This window comes from Nipponia nippon, unplaced genomic scaffold (genome assembly GCF_047370975.1).
Source record: "Nipponia nippon isolate SJK-2023a ecotype South Korea unplaced genomic scaffold, ASM4737097v1 scaffold_7, whole genome shotgun sequence".
Taxonomy (NCBI): Eukaryota; Metazoa; Chordata; class Aves; order Pelecaniformes; family Threskiornithidae; genus Nipponia; species Nipponia nippon.
In genome coordinates, this window is record NW_028262391.1 from 12,390,460 (window position 1) to 12,407,395 (window position 16,936).

General features: G+C 43.2%; 1 protein-coding gene across 4 annotated transcripts; it reads right to left on the reverse strand.

Annotated features, from left to right (window-relative positions):
* Positions 1-116: 116 nt before the first annotated feature.
* Positions 117-14,740, reverse strand: FYTTD1 (forty-two-three domain containing 1). Of its 4 annotated transcripts, XM_087739523.1 has the most exons (10): positions 14,573-14,740; positions 14,016-14,027; positions 11,117-11,248; positions 7,925-8,070; positions 7,011-7,123; positions 6,160-6,256; positions 5,161-5,222; positions 4,230-4,304; positions 3,283-3,409; positions 117-2,179 (listed from the first exon to the last, which is right to left on the reverse strand). In XM_087739523.1, exons 1-10 carry the CDS (start codon positions 14,673-14,675, stop codon positions 2,084-2,086), a joined length of 963 nt encoding a protein of 320 aa, XP_087595649.1. In that variant the 5' UTR covers positions 14,676-14,740; the 3' UTR covers positions 117-2,083. The 4 variants fall into 4 exon arrangements, with proteins under 4 accessions (XP_087595649.1, XP_087595650.1, XP_087595651.1 ...); XM_087739524.1 differs by lacking the exon at positions 14,016-14,027 and having other exon boundaries at positions 14,573-14,738; XM_087739525.1 differs by lacking the exons at positions 14,016-14,027; positions 14,573-14,740 and adding an exon at positions 12,765-13,985.
* Positions 14,741-16,936: the final 2,196 nt, after the last annotated feature.

Consider the following 16,936-nt stretch of genomic DNA (forward strand, 5'->3'; position numbering starts at 1 on the left):
ATATGTTCTTCAGGACATTTACCAAGAATTTAATCATTAAGCACCCCTTGAGGGATATCAGAAAATTCACATAACCAATATATTGCCCAGGTGGTTATAACAGGAACAAGACAGTATGAAACCTGTAACTTTTTATTTAAAAAAAAAAAAAAAATTAACAGCTTCAGAATAGATCAAATGTAATAACTTCTCCAAAAAATACCAAAAGGTACAGTGTAAAGCATCTTCTCGTTAAATACAAACTAGCATTTTTTGATGCATTGCATCAATGTTTTGCATCTATGTTGATGCAAAAGAATTTTTTTCTTGCATCCTGGCACATGGAAAATGTATACACAGAAACAGGATGACTGACAACACTTTATCTACTCAAATTCTAACAGTGGGACATTTTTTTCCGAAAAAAGTTTCCTACTAGTAATTAAGAAAAAACCTTAACACCATTACGTTTAGTTTGCTTCTGCTAAGGTATATTTTTCAACATTACAAATAGGGGTTTAAGTACTATATAGCATCAGGATGCACTCTGACTTTAAAACTGCTATACAAACAAAAGCCCTTCTACCGTCAAATGCTCTTCAACGTTGAAGTTCCCGGTAAATGCTAGTTAACTTGGAATTTGAGATAAAATGCAAGGAAACCAACTCTGTAAGAAGTCAAATGTAACTTCTTCAAGAACAGTAAAAGGAATTAAACCCACTTCAAACACCATAAACATTTCTGGATGCAGCACGCCAATCATTCTTTTACCTGACTGTACCAAAATCTCATTGCTATAGAACAGTGCTAAATTCATCAGTTCCTGGTCTGGAAGCAATTCTGAAAGGTGCCTCAGTTGTAGGGATCACGTAAATTCAGATTGAGGATGCCCCAGTTGTTACCAACCCGCAGATTCTGATGCACAAAGCTAAGCTTAAAGCAAGCGACTACACGCTCCTGCTTAACGCCTTACACATGCTGGCGAACCGAGGGCTTTCTTCCAGAAACGTTCCCCAGTTGCAGCCAATTTCAAGATGCCTGACCACTTCTGATCAGCTTCACCTCTTACCTCTCTTTGGTATATACAAACAAGTGCCATTAAATTGCTTGCCTCTGGCGATTTCTAAGAGCCAGAAAAAATGCTCTGGAGCAAGGTATGCAAGATGAGAATCCTTTGTCTGGGAGGGTAAGGAACTCTACCATACCACTGACTTTCTGGTGAACTGTTGTATTTATTCCTATGAAATTATTCAAAAATATGAAGTTATTGCATTAAGTTTGTGAAAAAACTTACAAAAAGAAATAGAAAGCAAAAGTTTAAGAAAAAATAGGAGACAGACAGACTCCATTTACAGAGGAGGATGATGAACTTGAGCTATTTGTAATATAAATTACTCTCATATTGCCTGTGCAGTATTCCTCCAATATGATCTGGACCACTTTTAAGGATAAGAGTAGAATAGTCTCCATCCCAATTACATATTTTGGGTCTCAGCTAACAGCTTTATTTGTGAAAGTGAGGATGTAAAACATTTAGTTTTCAAGAAAGGGAAAAAAAAAAAAAAATCGAACTTCAAAAGCACAAAGAAGTACAACCAATGCTCCCATGAAAAATGCCGCTACATCACTACCGAAGTATTCATGGACTGAGGCTCTGGGCCAATCTGCAGTCCAAAGGAAAGTTCATAGGCAGTCCCTAAAAAACCCTAAAATGGGGTTTGTAATGAAACACACACACAATCTTTATCATAACAGAGGGGTCAAAGAACAGATACTGAGCACTCCTAGACAAAAAAACCCCAACTTTTAAAATTTGTGTTTTGGTTGCAAGATGAACCAAAATCAGTGTTTGTCATGAGCTGGGCAACAGAATCTTTTCCAACCAGGTGATGGTGCCACTCCAGCGGATCAGTTTCCCCACTCTCCCCCCCCTCAGGGCATCATGTCTTTTACCATTCAAAGTAAAAGTAATAAAGGTAGATAGCTCTGCCACCATCTTAGCAAGAAGTCTGGAGAATTTCAGTGACGTATGCTGTATTCTTCTGCCCGCTTTTATCTCAGTTTCTTAGGCAGGTGGGATCAGTGCTCAAGTCCATCTGTCGGGTTAGCCCACTGTTACAAAACGGCTCCCTTTATTCTGAGACAGCGCTGTTCTTTGCTCCTTCAGGATGCCAAAACGTTCGTTCAATGTCATCCCTGTCTGAAAAATAAAGTCATTTCAACCCAAGCGTAAAAGATGTTGGGTTAATTTAATCAAAGTAATGGAGACGAGAATAACTTTTTCCTCATTCTGTATCATCACTTGACCTCCTAATTGACTCATTTAAATTTAAAAAAAAAAGGGAGGTTTAATTTAATGTCATCATTTCCCACACCGTTTAAAACTCAGATTGGACTATACATCAAGAGCTAGCATTTCTCAGAATTCATTTAGAACACATGGTACACAATGTCAAGACTGAAAGTCTACTCAAAATATCATAAGTTAAACTGAGGACAGACAGACAGAAAAAGGGAACTTTCGCTACACTCCTTTCCCCACACAGATTCTATGCAACGCCAACAAATGCAGCATTTTAACCTTGTTAATGCAGGTTGCTTTCCAGTCCATCCAGTTGAGGCAGTAGACCAGAGTCCAAAAGTTCAATTAATTTTACAATACAGTAGTAGACTATTTTTGACATACTGCTTGTTCATGGGAGGAACAAATCCAGACCGACGCACTGATCCCATGTAGTTTTCTACAGCCAGCAGTAAGGAGCTGATTATAAGAACAGCATCTAACTCTGTCACCCTGTAAGAATTCCTTCAATGACAGCACTAAGATTCCTGCACCACATCACCTGTCTTCATGAAACTTGTGAAAACTTGCTCATCTTTCAAGCTTTTATGTCATCACTTTTTTTTTTTTTTCCTAGATGCATAGCAAAAGTTGCCTTGGAAATTCAGCTGTCAGGGTTCCATGCAGGTTACACACCTGAAAGAAGCTCATCCCTGAATTACGCACACTTGCTGATTCAAGCACAGCAGGAACACCAGAAGGCTTTTAGAAATATTCAACAATTTAAATCCCGTTTAAAGCATGTGGGCATGCAAGACATGAACTAGAGGAACAGGAACAGTGAGTTTAGTTACTTGCTTGAAGTTACATAGCAAGTTAGTGGAAGAACTGGAAGTGGCAACAAGAAGTAGTCACTAGTTCCCTCTTTCTGTCACTAGTTGTCTAGGAGGAAAGTGCCTGGATCACTGGCTTTAATCCATCTTGAAACTACTTCTACAGTTAAGGAAAGAAACTGCATTTACCTGTTTTCCAACACTATTAATATCAAACTGCAATGGAACCCCTTTGGGAATCTTCTTCTCTTCTGATTGGTCCCTCTTCATCAGAAATGGTGGCACGGGAGTACAAGTTAATCGTAATTTCTGGGAACTGCGAAAGAAGAATGTTACAAAGGACATAGTGAATATGGGTTCTATGCAAAAAAGCCTTAATGCTGATAGAGAGATGAATTTTTCATCAAGCCATTCGATCAGGCTGGCTGAATATCTGGAGGGCACAAATTCAAGAAGGTAAAAGTCGGGCAGAACTACAAAAGGGTAGCATTTGTTATTGTTATCAGACAGCAAGTGTCCCAACAGGAAGCGATCTTATCTTTTCTCTCTCAATCCTACTGACAAACACATAATTTGCGGTTAATCATTCCCATAAACACAAAAAATAAAAATTGGTACAATCTTCCTTACAGATAAAATGCTACTAATGAAAAAAGCTACTCAAGAGATTTTTAAAATAAAACACCTCATGAAACAACAGTACCATCAACTTCCCAAAGACAAACACAGCAATGCTTTCTTTAAGCGCAACTCTACCAGTATCTTTATGAATCAGGGAGGAACTATTACCATCACTCATCAATTAGATGCATTTTCATTCAGATACGGGAGGAAAACAGCTACAATACAGTCTGACTTGGAAGAGGCAGACAAGGTGAAAATCTACCAGCCTCACCACTGTTCAGCTCCATACACCACATCAAGGTCCTAACTGGGAGATGCCTTGAGAAATCCAGCTGTAATATTATTCAAACACAGCTCAGAAACACGCAGAAAGGGGCCAGATTTAAAAGTCTTCACAAGAAGCTGTGACCGTGAGGTCATCTGAAATACTATCCGCGAGGAACTTGCTAAATGGCTCAGAACAGCGATTTCAGCTATGTTAAGAACATTTCAGTACTTTTTTGAAAACTCACATTGGGGTTATGATTGCTCCTGGGTTGTCAATGGATACAGTCAGAATGCCTCCACTCGTGGTAGAAGTTCGCCATCTAGTTTGAAAACACAGAAATCACTTAGGAAAACACTGCAGAAATTTCAGAGTATCTTTAAATATGTGTCCAAAACACTGGCTAGTAAAGAATGTACAAACTTTCAGAATATAGGCCAGTATGAAGACCACATGCAGTCAAACAATCTACAAGAAGCTCGGCCATTGATTCTTGTATCTTTTACATTACCTAAACCTATTCAGGTGAGTGCTAAATCACATGCTGGTAAGGTGTACCAGAACTACAGCACTGACTGGAACGTTCGCTTTTTTAAAACATTGTTTCCCTGCAACAGATGGGACCAAAACGGTCCTCACAGCAAACCAAAGAGGTGACAGACTGCAGGTCTGCGGCATACGCAGGTTACTCAGCCTGTCGTGTTACCAACAGACCAGTTGTGAAGAGCCTGGCAGGCACAGAATGATACAGGAAGAATATGTGGGGGGAGAACCGCGTGTCCACTTTGTGACCTGCCTTGCTTATTTCCAAACTGCTTCATAGGCTTATATATATGTTAAATAAAATGGAAATTACATCAAGAGCTCAGGAGAACATTGACATTTGAATTTTTCTTCCCAGTCTATGCAGTATTCATGAGTGGTAGAGATTAGTCTGATCCTCTGAAGCTACCACCTTCCCCCTCAGTCCTGCAAGCATCTTACGCAAACAAACTCGTCCTGGTTAAATCAGAAGATAATTTAGGAAATTACTGAGGATAGGGGGAGGATCACTGTCACTCAGTTGATATGCCTAGAGGGGAAAAAACAGCCCATTCAATTATCACAGCCAGGAAGCCCGAACTAAAATGAGAATCATACAAGTAACCAAACTGAATTTTTCCAAACTAAATACTTACTGACGAGTTCTCTTTACTGTCTGATTATCAAGATCATCTGTTGACTGCACTTGAGCCTGCACCTGAAAACATATCAATACAGACACTGGATTTGAATACTGTTTCAATTCCCATTGCAGCAGCTGGAAATACAGCAGTTCAAGAACGGAAGTTTAAAGCTGTTTGTACACTCTGCACAAACGGGGTTGTACTTTCAGGGGGACTTCAAAGATAGCTATCCTATTACCGTTGAAAGACATTAGAAAGAAATTACTTTAAGAACACAAAATGATTTAAATAAAATTGTCAATGACAGTAACTTAACCAGTAGTGACGGAAGCATTTTTGGGGACTACGCTAGCAAACATACACTCTACCAAGACACACCAAAATGTTACCAGGCCAGCAAGAAAAACCTGGCTAGTTCCTAACCTGATCAATGTTAACGTACATAATATCCAATATGCCATTAAGTCCCACTCCTGTTTTAAAGGACTTTGGTTTTGTTTTTCTTCCTTCTGATCCTGTCTGTAATTCTGCAATCCAGCAGCTACCTACAGTCACAACGATGGCAGATGTAGAATGAGGGCACAAATGAAAACCGAGAACACCACTATCATTCACTGCACATTCTTCATTCTCTTCATAATCTCTATCAGATTCTAAAACATGTTTCTACTCTATCCTTCACCCGAAGGTAACTTTTGAAAGCTGCACAGTGCTTTCTAACATATACTTTTAAAAGGAAAAATTAATACCTTGCAACTACTGTCAAACACTGACAAGTTCCATGCCCCTCTGAACAGTCCAGCTACACTGGAACAGGAAGCAAGACTCAGCAGGTTACAGTAACTGAAGAGGACAAGTGCATTTCCCTAGAAGAATCCGTGCCTATTCCCCAGTCCACCTCAAGTTTCTACTCAGATTTGGTATTTAAAGTTGATTCACTAATATCAATGTTACAGGTTAGCTTAGAACCTGTGGCACAATTTTGTTGTTGTTTTCAGTAATTTTTATTACCTTCAGGCCCCTTCTAAACAGGAAAGTTGCTTGACGAGTGTCCTTCTGCTGATTTAGTTTGTTTCCAATTCTGGCAAAAGTGGACGGCATGTTATTCCTGTAATATTTATTAAAATACAGTTATGAAAGGTTCCACAGATAACATCTTAGAGAGGCCACTCTGAAAGTCAGGAAACTGGCAATGTATTACTCATAAATGGAGAATCACTTCTGTTACATAGAAGCCTAGCGCTCCTACGTCACAGGACAGTGTGGTTATTAATTCTGCTCTTTACTTTGTTCAGTATCCTCCAGCACTTGAAACATTGCTGATTAGATGAAAAAAAGGAGCAGTCTTGATATGTATAAAGAAAGTTTGTTTACAGTTTCCGCAATAGTCATATAGTGAAAATTTTCATCATGGAGACCAGTTAAAATGCAGTTCATAACAGCCATGTTAATTCCAGCACAAATAAAACATGCAATAGCTTCCAGGAAACTGAAGATGGCACCAGCTTCCACAAAGGCATTTTATTTAGAAAGTTCACTAAACCGTGGCTGCCACTTCAGAGCTACAGAAATCCACACATTGGCCATTTCCATACAGGCTGCCTAGGATTTAAATGAAGGCAGAACACCAGGTGCTCACAAATAGAGGTACTTCCTGAGTCCTCTACATGGTAACAAATATCTGGCTTTGTATCGAGACCATATTTGCCCCATGCTCAGCTTCCAGATTTGTAGAACTTCATACACACGATAGTCTTGACCGTACTACTACTGCCAGTACCTACCGTCTTCTCTTGGACTCCGTCCTGTCAAACAAGACTCACTATGGAAAGTCGTCAAGAGCAGCAGACTTGGTATTTTACCTTCTGTTTAGTGGGGCGGGCCTCCTGAGGGCTGGAGCTTGTTTTCTCTGCATTTCTGATTGTCTCTGCAGGTTTGTTTTCTTTTTCAAAACTGGGTAATTCCGCTGTGCGTTCTTAAAAAACAATAAATATAGATAGCATTTATGTATACTCTATGCACACAAATGCTTTTCTTTCAACTTGTTTATAAACGGCACATAGAATACATTTGGCTTTGCCTGCCTTTCACAGTCTAGTACAATTTGAAAATACCTCCTACACTTTCATGAATTCTATATTCCCCTCAATACCAGGCAAAAAAAAAACCAAAAACACAAACCAACAAATAGCAGAGCTTAGCAGCTCCTTTTTGATTACTCTATCTCCCTAAACTGACAAAATACGTGCTCCACACATCTTTAAAATTACTCTTCTTCACAAATCCAACAGCAATCCCCGTTCTACAATACTGAATGAGATGGAGCAGGCAACAATGCACTGGAGGAGTGCAGAAGAGGGAGCCTACTGATGGAGTTAAGTGTTTTGCAGATACTTCCATTTTTATAACAGGCACATGCTTAACACCTGCATGTCAGCTGAATCATTGGTTTGTAACAAAGCAATGCAAAGACAAGAAATCCTAGTAAGTGAGCTTTTCTTGTAAAAATACAGTAACTACCTCCATACTCGCAGAGAATATACTTCTGTATTTCAATTTTCATGACTTGCAACCCAATTAGGTGTTAAAATACTTCCAAATCTAGTCATTAATCACCCCCCTCAAAACAAACAAGAACTCAGCTAATGCATCCCCAATTTAATAAAAGGTTGTATCAGATGTCTCCATTTTATATTTCAGTAGCACTGTTCTGAAGCCATTGTGTTTCACTTTTTTAATCTGTTTTTACATGAACCACTGGAATTGCATTAATTACCTTCTCGCTAAGTGGCTGTCTGTTCAGAGGACTAATTCCTTTGCGTGAACCCATTGCCTTCTTGGCTGCCAAGCCAGTTATAACTCCGTAAGAATGCTTCTTCCCTGCTATCTTCTTTCTGCGTCCCAAACGATTTTTACCATAACCTGCAACAAGCATGAAGAGTTCAACAATTCTTATTGCAAGAAAAAGCTTATTGCTTTAAGATGCTATGCAAGCAACACAAGTTATTTAGCTGCACACTTCAAGCCTTAGAGCAGAAGCTATCTCTACACTTGAAGACGATTTGGCCATTTAGTTATTTTAGCAGGTCTGGCCCAAGCCCTAGCATAACAATAATCAGCTTCTCATACAGATCACAGTCTTGCTCTACTTCATTGCATTAATTTCTGTTGAAAATGTGTTATTTGACATGTCTACAGGGACAACTTAAGAGTCATTCTGGCATAGAAAACTACCAAAATACTCCAAAATGGAACTTCATCAAGTGCTGAATAATACCAAACCAAACAAAAAAACTCCAGCTCCCCACCCATTCAGCAAACTTTAAATTACCAGTTTAATTTAAAGAAAAGGGAAAAAAAAACAACTTCAAAGCCTATTTATTTAGATCAGTGGTTCCCAAAACATGACTTAAGAAAAAAAGAACATAGCAATTGGCCCACAAAACCATATTAAACAGCGTATGAATTGCATCACATTTAAAGTGTTTTCAATTAGAAGTCTGCATGGCAGTCTGGATGAAACTGAGAACTGAAAGCAGCCTTTGAATGTAAAAGGCTTGTAAGTCTGAGGTCTGTAGTATAAATATCTGAAATCTTCAGTTACAAGAGTTTGGTTAACCTTGTCTGGAGCCATTTAGCTTCACGCTATGAATACAGACCATGCTTTAGTTTTATCCCCAAGTATCATCCTCTTTAGAACCTCAGACTGCAAGATAAATTTAAGGCTAAGGAGTCAGCTCTACAGCAACAGACACATCTAGCTTTGACATATCTGAATTCTTAGCATCGATAATAAATCTGTGCTTCTTCAAGAGACAGGAGCCATGACATGAGGTAAGCCATTGATCAGAACCCAGCTTAGAGGAATTTGCCATGGAGAAACTGCTACGTACCCACATTTTGTGGATGGTTAGCAAATGCTCTTCTTTTCAAACAGAAAAGCTGAGAAAGTGGCTTACTTAGGCTGAAAGGGACCTCATGAACTCTCTGGACCAACCTCTGCTCAAATAAATGGCAACCTCAAAGTTAGCTCAGACTGCACAGGGTTTTGTGCAGTTGCATTCTGTGTATCACCAAGGACAACTTTTATTTAAATGAACAATGTTCTTCTCTCTATTTCTCCCCTCAAAAGCTGAAAAGAGTCCCAGCTCAAGTTCCTTGCTTCTTTCCAGAGAGTTTGGCAGCCACAAGGAATCGAGTGCTGTCAAACATTTGTGGTTTCTGTAGCCGTCCACAAACAACAGAGGATTTACTACTTATCAGAATAACTTCAATGGCAACAGAGCAGCAATAAATCTATTGGTCATAGGCTACTAATAACGAGAATGCTCAGAAGAACTATTTACCTTAAGGTACCAGAGATACCTTCTGCTCAAAAAACAATATAAAAGAGGTTTGCTTTCAATGGGAGAAAATGTGTGGAGCTGTATAGGAGGGAGCCGTTAAAGCTATTCACAACGTTTCAACATGTCATGAATCTGGCAATTTTGTAAAAAAAAGTTTGCTTTTTCCTAGAACAAGGGCAGGCAAGGAGGGAAGGTTCCAAGAGAGAAAAGTAACCGCCAAGACGGTTGTATTTAGAGTTTTATATTTGCAGCTCAAGTTCCTCCTAAAATTCTAAATTCTAATACTTGCTTCTTTTGCGCCCTTTGGATCATAAACAATTGCGTTTGACAACAGCGGTCATAAATAGAAGCCTCTATGTTTGGTAATCTCCAACTTAAATTCACTTACCCTTGCACCTACACAAATATTCTTACACTTGGGCTGACTGACGTAAAATATTTTCCTGCACTGACACCAATTTAGTAAAGATGCACAAATTAAGTAACACTGCTATGTTGCCCTGTATAAAAAGCAAAACTCCTCTGAGCCCTGAGCAACACGACATTCCACTGTTCCCCAAAGACATTTGTGTCTAAGATGCTAACTACGAGCTGCTGCTACACATATATTAAGCAGCGACAAAGATAAAATGGGGATCCCTGTGAATACACCAGACAGAGGCATATTTGTTTTAAATGAATGCTTCTAAACAAGAAATTGCGTGTATTAACTTAAACACTTCATTAGCTTGGATTGAGCTGGTAAGCTTTCCGATTAGATAGTATTTTTCCGTATGTTGATAATCCAGTGCTAAAAAGGTACTTTTCAAAATTAAACATAAGCAAAACCAGTCTACACTTCAAGCAGGTGCTGGCCACGTACTGGACTAAAACCTGGGAATCATTTTAGAATACGACTCCTGTTTATCAAAAAAATCCCCTGACAGTTTCTCAAGGAATCTACAGTAAAGCTGTAATTGAGCACTTTTCTTCTCTTCACTCCCTGCCTATATGATTTTTTCCCACTTTCGTATCGCACTGTAAAAACATTGGCTCAAGAAGGTTGACGTGGTGCTTCCTTTGCATCCCAAGGTCCTAACAAGAAAAGCCAACTCAGACACTCTGCATTATCCATTTATATATCCCAGAGGCAGCGTTACAGTTTGCAGTAACAGCTATTTTGGGGAGGCCTACTAGGAGAATTCTGCCTAGCAAATATAAATATGCTGGCTCTTTTGCACAAAGCTCTGAGCTCTGGCAAGGCCTCCACATTTCCTAATATACAGGCTTTGGCATAAGCACTCTTTCTATCCATCTCTGAGAAGGGACAAAGTATCAACACAAATTCCAAAATTAAAATACATTTCAAAAATCAGAAAGACAGCCAATTCTTCCTTGAGTGAAATAGTCTATCACGCACCGAAGCTCCCTGTTGGCCAAACACATCAATGACTTTCTCACTCTGAACCAGAAACAAAACCAAGCATAAATGGAACACAAAGAACTGAATTATAATCAAAACTGCATATGACACTATTTGACGGACACCTGAATTGACCATGTCAATCCACACATTTTCATTAGGGTACATTTCAGCTCAAAAAAAAATATTGCACAGTCCACGTTATGTTTGACATACACACCTTTCTGCTGTTGGATTCCCCACTTGGAGCCTGGTGTCCTGAACTGTCGAGTTCGATTCTGCTGAAGCCCTCTTTTCATTTTGGGGGAATACTGTTTTCTCTCTTCTTTCTTGTTCAGTTTAATTATATCATCTGTAAGCAGAAAATAAAAAAGAGAAATTTGACACATTGCCGACGTATTCTAGTTCTGAAGAAAAAACCCTAGCAGGTTGGAGTCATGGGAAACAGACCAGTTAATCTTGCAAAGCCAGCACATACAAGCTAAGGTTCCAGAAACATCTCTCCAAGATATCCAGTCCCTGTTAGTCTTACAGTACTTCCTTTATAATATAGTGCCCTAGCAAAAGAGAAGCAGTTGCATACATCCAGAACATCCAAGAGACCTGAAAGATCATGGCATCCCGCCCAACATGAAATTTTAAACTGAATGACTGAAGGTAATCCCACCACCACCAGACTTTGCAGATTCCAGACAAAATGTCAATTCAAGCCTTAGTTCTTTCATCCTAAGTTACTTAAGAAAAATCACAACAAAAGAACTCAGCCTATCAGTTATCTTCATGTGTTCACTGAGGTTGAGATAATGGGGAAAAAAGCAAGCAAAACTTCTCTCCCCACGAATCTGCAATCCAAAGCAATCATTGTATCTATTGTCCAAGAAAACAATGTTGAACAAATTATTAATCAGTTTAAGAATATGTGTAAGATAATAAGCTGATGAAAAGTGAACAGCAGGTCTGTCAAGTGCAAATCATGCCACACCACTTTGATTTCCTTCACTGGCCTGGTAGCTGGCTCAGGAGGTAAGAGTCAAGCAAAAGATGTGGCACGTTTTATTTGACTGTTAGGTTGTTTACAAAAACACCATAAAGAAAAATGTCAAATTATGTTTACTGCATCTAGATCAGGTAAGCACAACTGATAAAAACACTGCGTTTCCACAGGGAGCTACCACAAACACGTGGACATCCTTTTTTGAGTCAGGGAGAGATAGGAACGGGGTTACTGTGTTTAACAGAGTTCAAATGGACTTGGATGGGGTAGAACGGAGAGAACAGTGTCAAAAAAAAAAAAAAAAAAACCAACCTTAAAAATCACAACATGTTGTTATCCAATGTTTTGTATCCTGCTGAGGTAAAGCTAAGAGAAAATCAGCGTACTTTGCTGCACAAGTGACTGAATATTCAGAAAAAAATCAGGATATGGAATACTGATACAGGTCACTCAGGGTTTGATTCCTATAGAATCTTCTTTCCCTAGAGCAAAGATTCCCAAACTATCACTTTTATATGACAAAGGAAACCAAAGCTACTTCAAAACGGTATACAGGTCCAAAACAGCAGAAACAATCGCTGCCAGCAGCAGTACTCAATCAGGACCATTATTTGAACTTAGTACCACTAATAAAGTGATGTTCAACAAAAACTAAAACTCCCAAAACTGTTAGAGCGGAATATGTAATTCTGCTTAATGGCTGCTTCCATTCCTATGTACCGGCGATACAAAACCACCACGTTCAGAGAGCATGGATCCTTGCTTCACAATTCATCTGCTCAGTCTTAAATCACATTTTTGCAAGTTAGCTGTTGCTGCACACAGGGTTACAAGTTTTTAAATAAAAGAACGTAACTGTCGGCTATTCTCTTACTTGGGGAAATGAAGGACATCTGGGACTTTACATATGTGTTAGCTGAGACACACTGAAGCATTCTCCTATCTTGCCTGAGATCAGAGATCAAACCTATAGCTAGAACAGCAGAATAATCGGGGAACATTAACAAACTGGAAGCTTAGCTTCAGATGAGTTGCACATAACACACTAGCAACAAAAATAGGTTTAATCTTTATTACTACATGATAAAATACTCAACGTTAAGATCCAGATCTTAAGATTTCCTAAATTAATGTTGTGTCAATTTTTTTGATATCACGACAGATGTGCGATTGCATCTTATCTTTGTTTACACCACACCACACAACTTTGACGTGAGGGCAGTAGGCATGGATGACACTGTTCTCTTGCAAGTTACGGGACACACCCACTCACAACAGCTTCTTAAACAAAACGTCACCGTGACACCACAACAGTCCTTTGCAATTTGCTATTAGTCAATGTCCAGGACACGTAGCAGTAGCTAACCGAAAGGTTAATTTGGTCAAGTAAGAAACATTAGAATGTATGAAAATAGAACTAGCCACTCAGAATCAATAACTCTATAGTCTTGGTAACCTTGGAAACAAAGATTCAGTGCGCTATACTATAAATAAAAATAGATTTATAGATTTATGTGAATGTTGTAATGCTACTCCACTTTCAGACAAACTCTAAACATCATTTCATGAGTAACCTCCATTGCCAAAACAAAGAACTCTCCTGGATTATTTACAGAAGGAAAAATTGTACAAAACCTCTTATTTTAAGGTTGTCCACAAAGGCCGAGTCTAGTGTTAACATTCTAGTTCACACCGTGATTTCACTTGTTGAAGCAAGTCTCCTGATAGTACCTATCTACCATGCTCTGGTAGTGTCGTGGAGCAGTCTTAGAGTGTACAAAACCAATTTTTTGGGATAAAACTAAACTGGAAGATGCACTCCAGGAATGCTCCAAATGTGTTCCCCACTGTTAAGGGGACTCAGTGCCTAGGACCAGAGCAGAACTACTCAGAGACACCTCTCTGAAATATATACAGCGTGGATGTCAGTTTCTCAGATACACTGGAGAGACGCAATTCTGCAGATCTGTAATGAGGCTGTGCGACTTCCTAACGCGCACAACCAATGGGAGGACAGGGGAGAAAGGGGTAGATTGGCCCAGGAAACTACGTGGTAGAGACAACATCACGCTTGCTCTGACTGGTGAAGTACTGCAGAGGAGTTACATAGGAGACCTGCCATTACCGACTTCCAAACCTGGGAAGAAAAAAAAAGGCAAGGCCGGCTGAGTTGCAGCCTAACCACCCCCGCCCCTGCGATTACGAGCCCTGGGACGCTCGCCCAGGGCCACCCAGCAAAGGGCCCGGGCACCGCGGGCCTGGCTGGTGCCAAACGCAGGCAGCGCCCCGCTCCTCGGCCTGCTCCGGACCCCCAGGTGGAACAAAGGGCATCCACACCGCTGAACCCGGCTCCTCCCCAGCTACGGACAGTGACCCCCGGGAGCCCCGCTGCCGCCGGGGGCACGGCCGGGGTTGGCCTCCCGTCCCCGCCACCACGGGCCCACAGGCCGGCCTCGCGTTCCGCCCCCCGCCGGCTCCAACTGTGGTAGGGTCCTGCCCCCCCCGCCCCCGCCCGACTTGGCGCAGGCCGCCTCCCTACGTCCCCCCTTGGTTCCGCCCGCGCCGGTGCCCGGCAAAGCCTGTTGGTTCGTTCCGCCCCCCCCCCCCCGGCCCTAGCGCTTGGTTCAGCCCGCGCCCCTCCACCTCTCCCCCACAGCGGCGGGCCCCCGCCGCCCTCCTCACCGAGGGACATGTCGATCTTCTCCAGGCTGTCGCTGCTGCCGTTCCGGGCCCCCGCCCCAGCCGAGGAGCCCGAAAGCGGCGCCACAGCCCCGAACCCGCTCATGGCTGCCCGCAGGACCACCGCCACCGCCACCTCCCCTCGCCGCCTCAGCCAGCGGGCTGCACGCATGCGCCGCGCCCCCCCCCACGCCCGAGGGCAGCTGGCGCATGCGTAGTAACCCCCGCCCCGCCCCGGGAGCGGGCGCCTGCGCCGACAGGAGGTGCCGCCTCCCCTCGCCCGCCCCCTGCCGGCCGGGAGGAGCGGGTACCGCGGGGGAGGCGTCCCGGCCCTGTCCCCATCGCGTCCCTTCGGGGCCGCAGCCCGCACCGGAGGCTGCCGGGGTGCTGCGGGGTGCGCCCCCGCTGCCCGCTCCCCTCAGAGCCTGGGCCGGGGGGGGGGGCGGCCTCGGGGTGCTGCGGGCGGCCTTGGGCCCGGGGGGTGGCCACGGCGGGGCCGGCGGGTAAGCGGCTGGAGCCGGGCCGCCTGGGGGCCGCTGGCAGGAGGGCTCCTCCGGGACGGCGGGTGTCCTTGGGAAGGTGCAGGCCTCCCCGCCGCCTCGGCCTGGGGCGACGGGGGCAGCCGTGCCAGGGGCACGGCGTCCCGGGGCGGCCGGAGGGCCCGGTGCGTGCTGAGGTGCGGGGGAGCGGGTGCTGGGCTGGGAAGGCGAAGGCCAGACCACCTCGCCCGCCATCCCAGCGCAGCTGAGGCAAATAACCCCTTCTGTGAACAGCCGAGCCAGCCCGGGCTAGTTTCGAACACAATTGTGTCTCCAAACATCAAACAGCAGGGTTCCAACCGGGTTCCTATTTCAAAATACCACGTTAGGCTTAAAATTACTGCTTAAAACCAGCACAGTATGACGACTGACGTTTTGTTTTCTTTGGGTTCTCTTCAGAGTTGTTGTCTTCCCCAGCTTTCGGTCAGAATCACATGATTCAGAAATTTAGAAGAGAAATGAACAACTTGGGGTTTTTTTGAACGAGGAATCTAGTGAAGCCTTTTTTCCTCCCCTGTATATTTGCATTCTTTGGAGCTGTGTGCGTTGGTGGTGGTCAGCAGTAGGCACGTCCCTCCCAGGCAGCTGGCTGCTGCGCAGTGAGTTGGAACAGGGCGGGGATCCACCTCGTTTCACTCCGTGGCACTTCCTTCATCCGGCGCTCTATTAAATGTAAGGGATGGGAATTATCTTTGAAACCTCTGCGTCTTGCTCGTAGTTGGTTGAAATTGGGTGGTGAGTTCTAGAGATGGTAAAGGAAGGAGCAGATGGGCAAACAAACGTGATCGCAGAGGCTGGGCTTCCTTCAGAAACTGGGCAGTAAATGCCGGAAGGAGAATCCGTATCGACTTCCCCCATTCGCGATGGTCACCTGGCATTGCTGTCCGCATCTCCCCGAGTGTTCCCCGGGAGCTGTGCTGAGGCTGCCGTTCAAACCTTGGCTTCCCTCGCCTTCGGCCACCAGTAGGCTTTGCAACATGGCCCACGGATAGCTTGCTTTGGGGTTTGACTGACTGCCCCCAGGCAGGGGGAGCTCGGTGCCGAGACTCCAGGGACTACGTTGCAAATGCCCTTGGGTAGGAATAAAAATTTCCATACGCGCGACCTTACACGCAACCTTCTCCTTGCAGCAGGAACGCTCCCACGTTACATTAACTGCCCACGTCCTCCATATGCTCATTTGCTAAAATAAATACTCCGTGGCAAACGCGATATCCTCAGTACCCAATACACAACTAGCTCCTCGTGTGCGTAATCCCTGCCGCAGTTCTGTCCCTCTGTGCTGGGAGGCGCCTGCACCGCAATACGATACAGGCCTTTGCCCCGTAACTGCAGAACTGGAGATCTTTCTAGGGGTATTACTGTGAACACCAAGAATGAGAGGAGAGAGCTGAGGCTTTCTGGCCTCTGCTCTGTCCTGCGCTACAGGCTGTTGACAAGGCCTTGTTCTCTCCCTTTACGCTCTTTATGCATCTCTTCCCTTTTAAAATAAGGCCAATAACGTGCTCCTGGATGTTCTTCTTGCTGCCTTCTACTGGCTAGAAGAGAATGGCTCAGTTATTGTCACAGGACGTGCTCAGCTAGGGAGAGGTTTTCCCTTCAAGCAGGAGGAGTTCGTGACCGCGGTGCCGGAGGCTGCGAGTTCCACCCCGTTTTCTTCTCTGTGTTCTCCATGTGCAGCATAAGTTCAGACATGGAGTCTGGGAGCCGCGTATTTGATAATTTATGCATTTTCCTCCAGATGACAAGTGGGATTTGATGACAAGCAATTGATGACAAGTGGGACTTGAGGTTGTTAAAGACAGGCCGCATTTCTAAAGGAAAGATG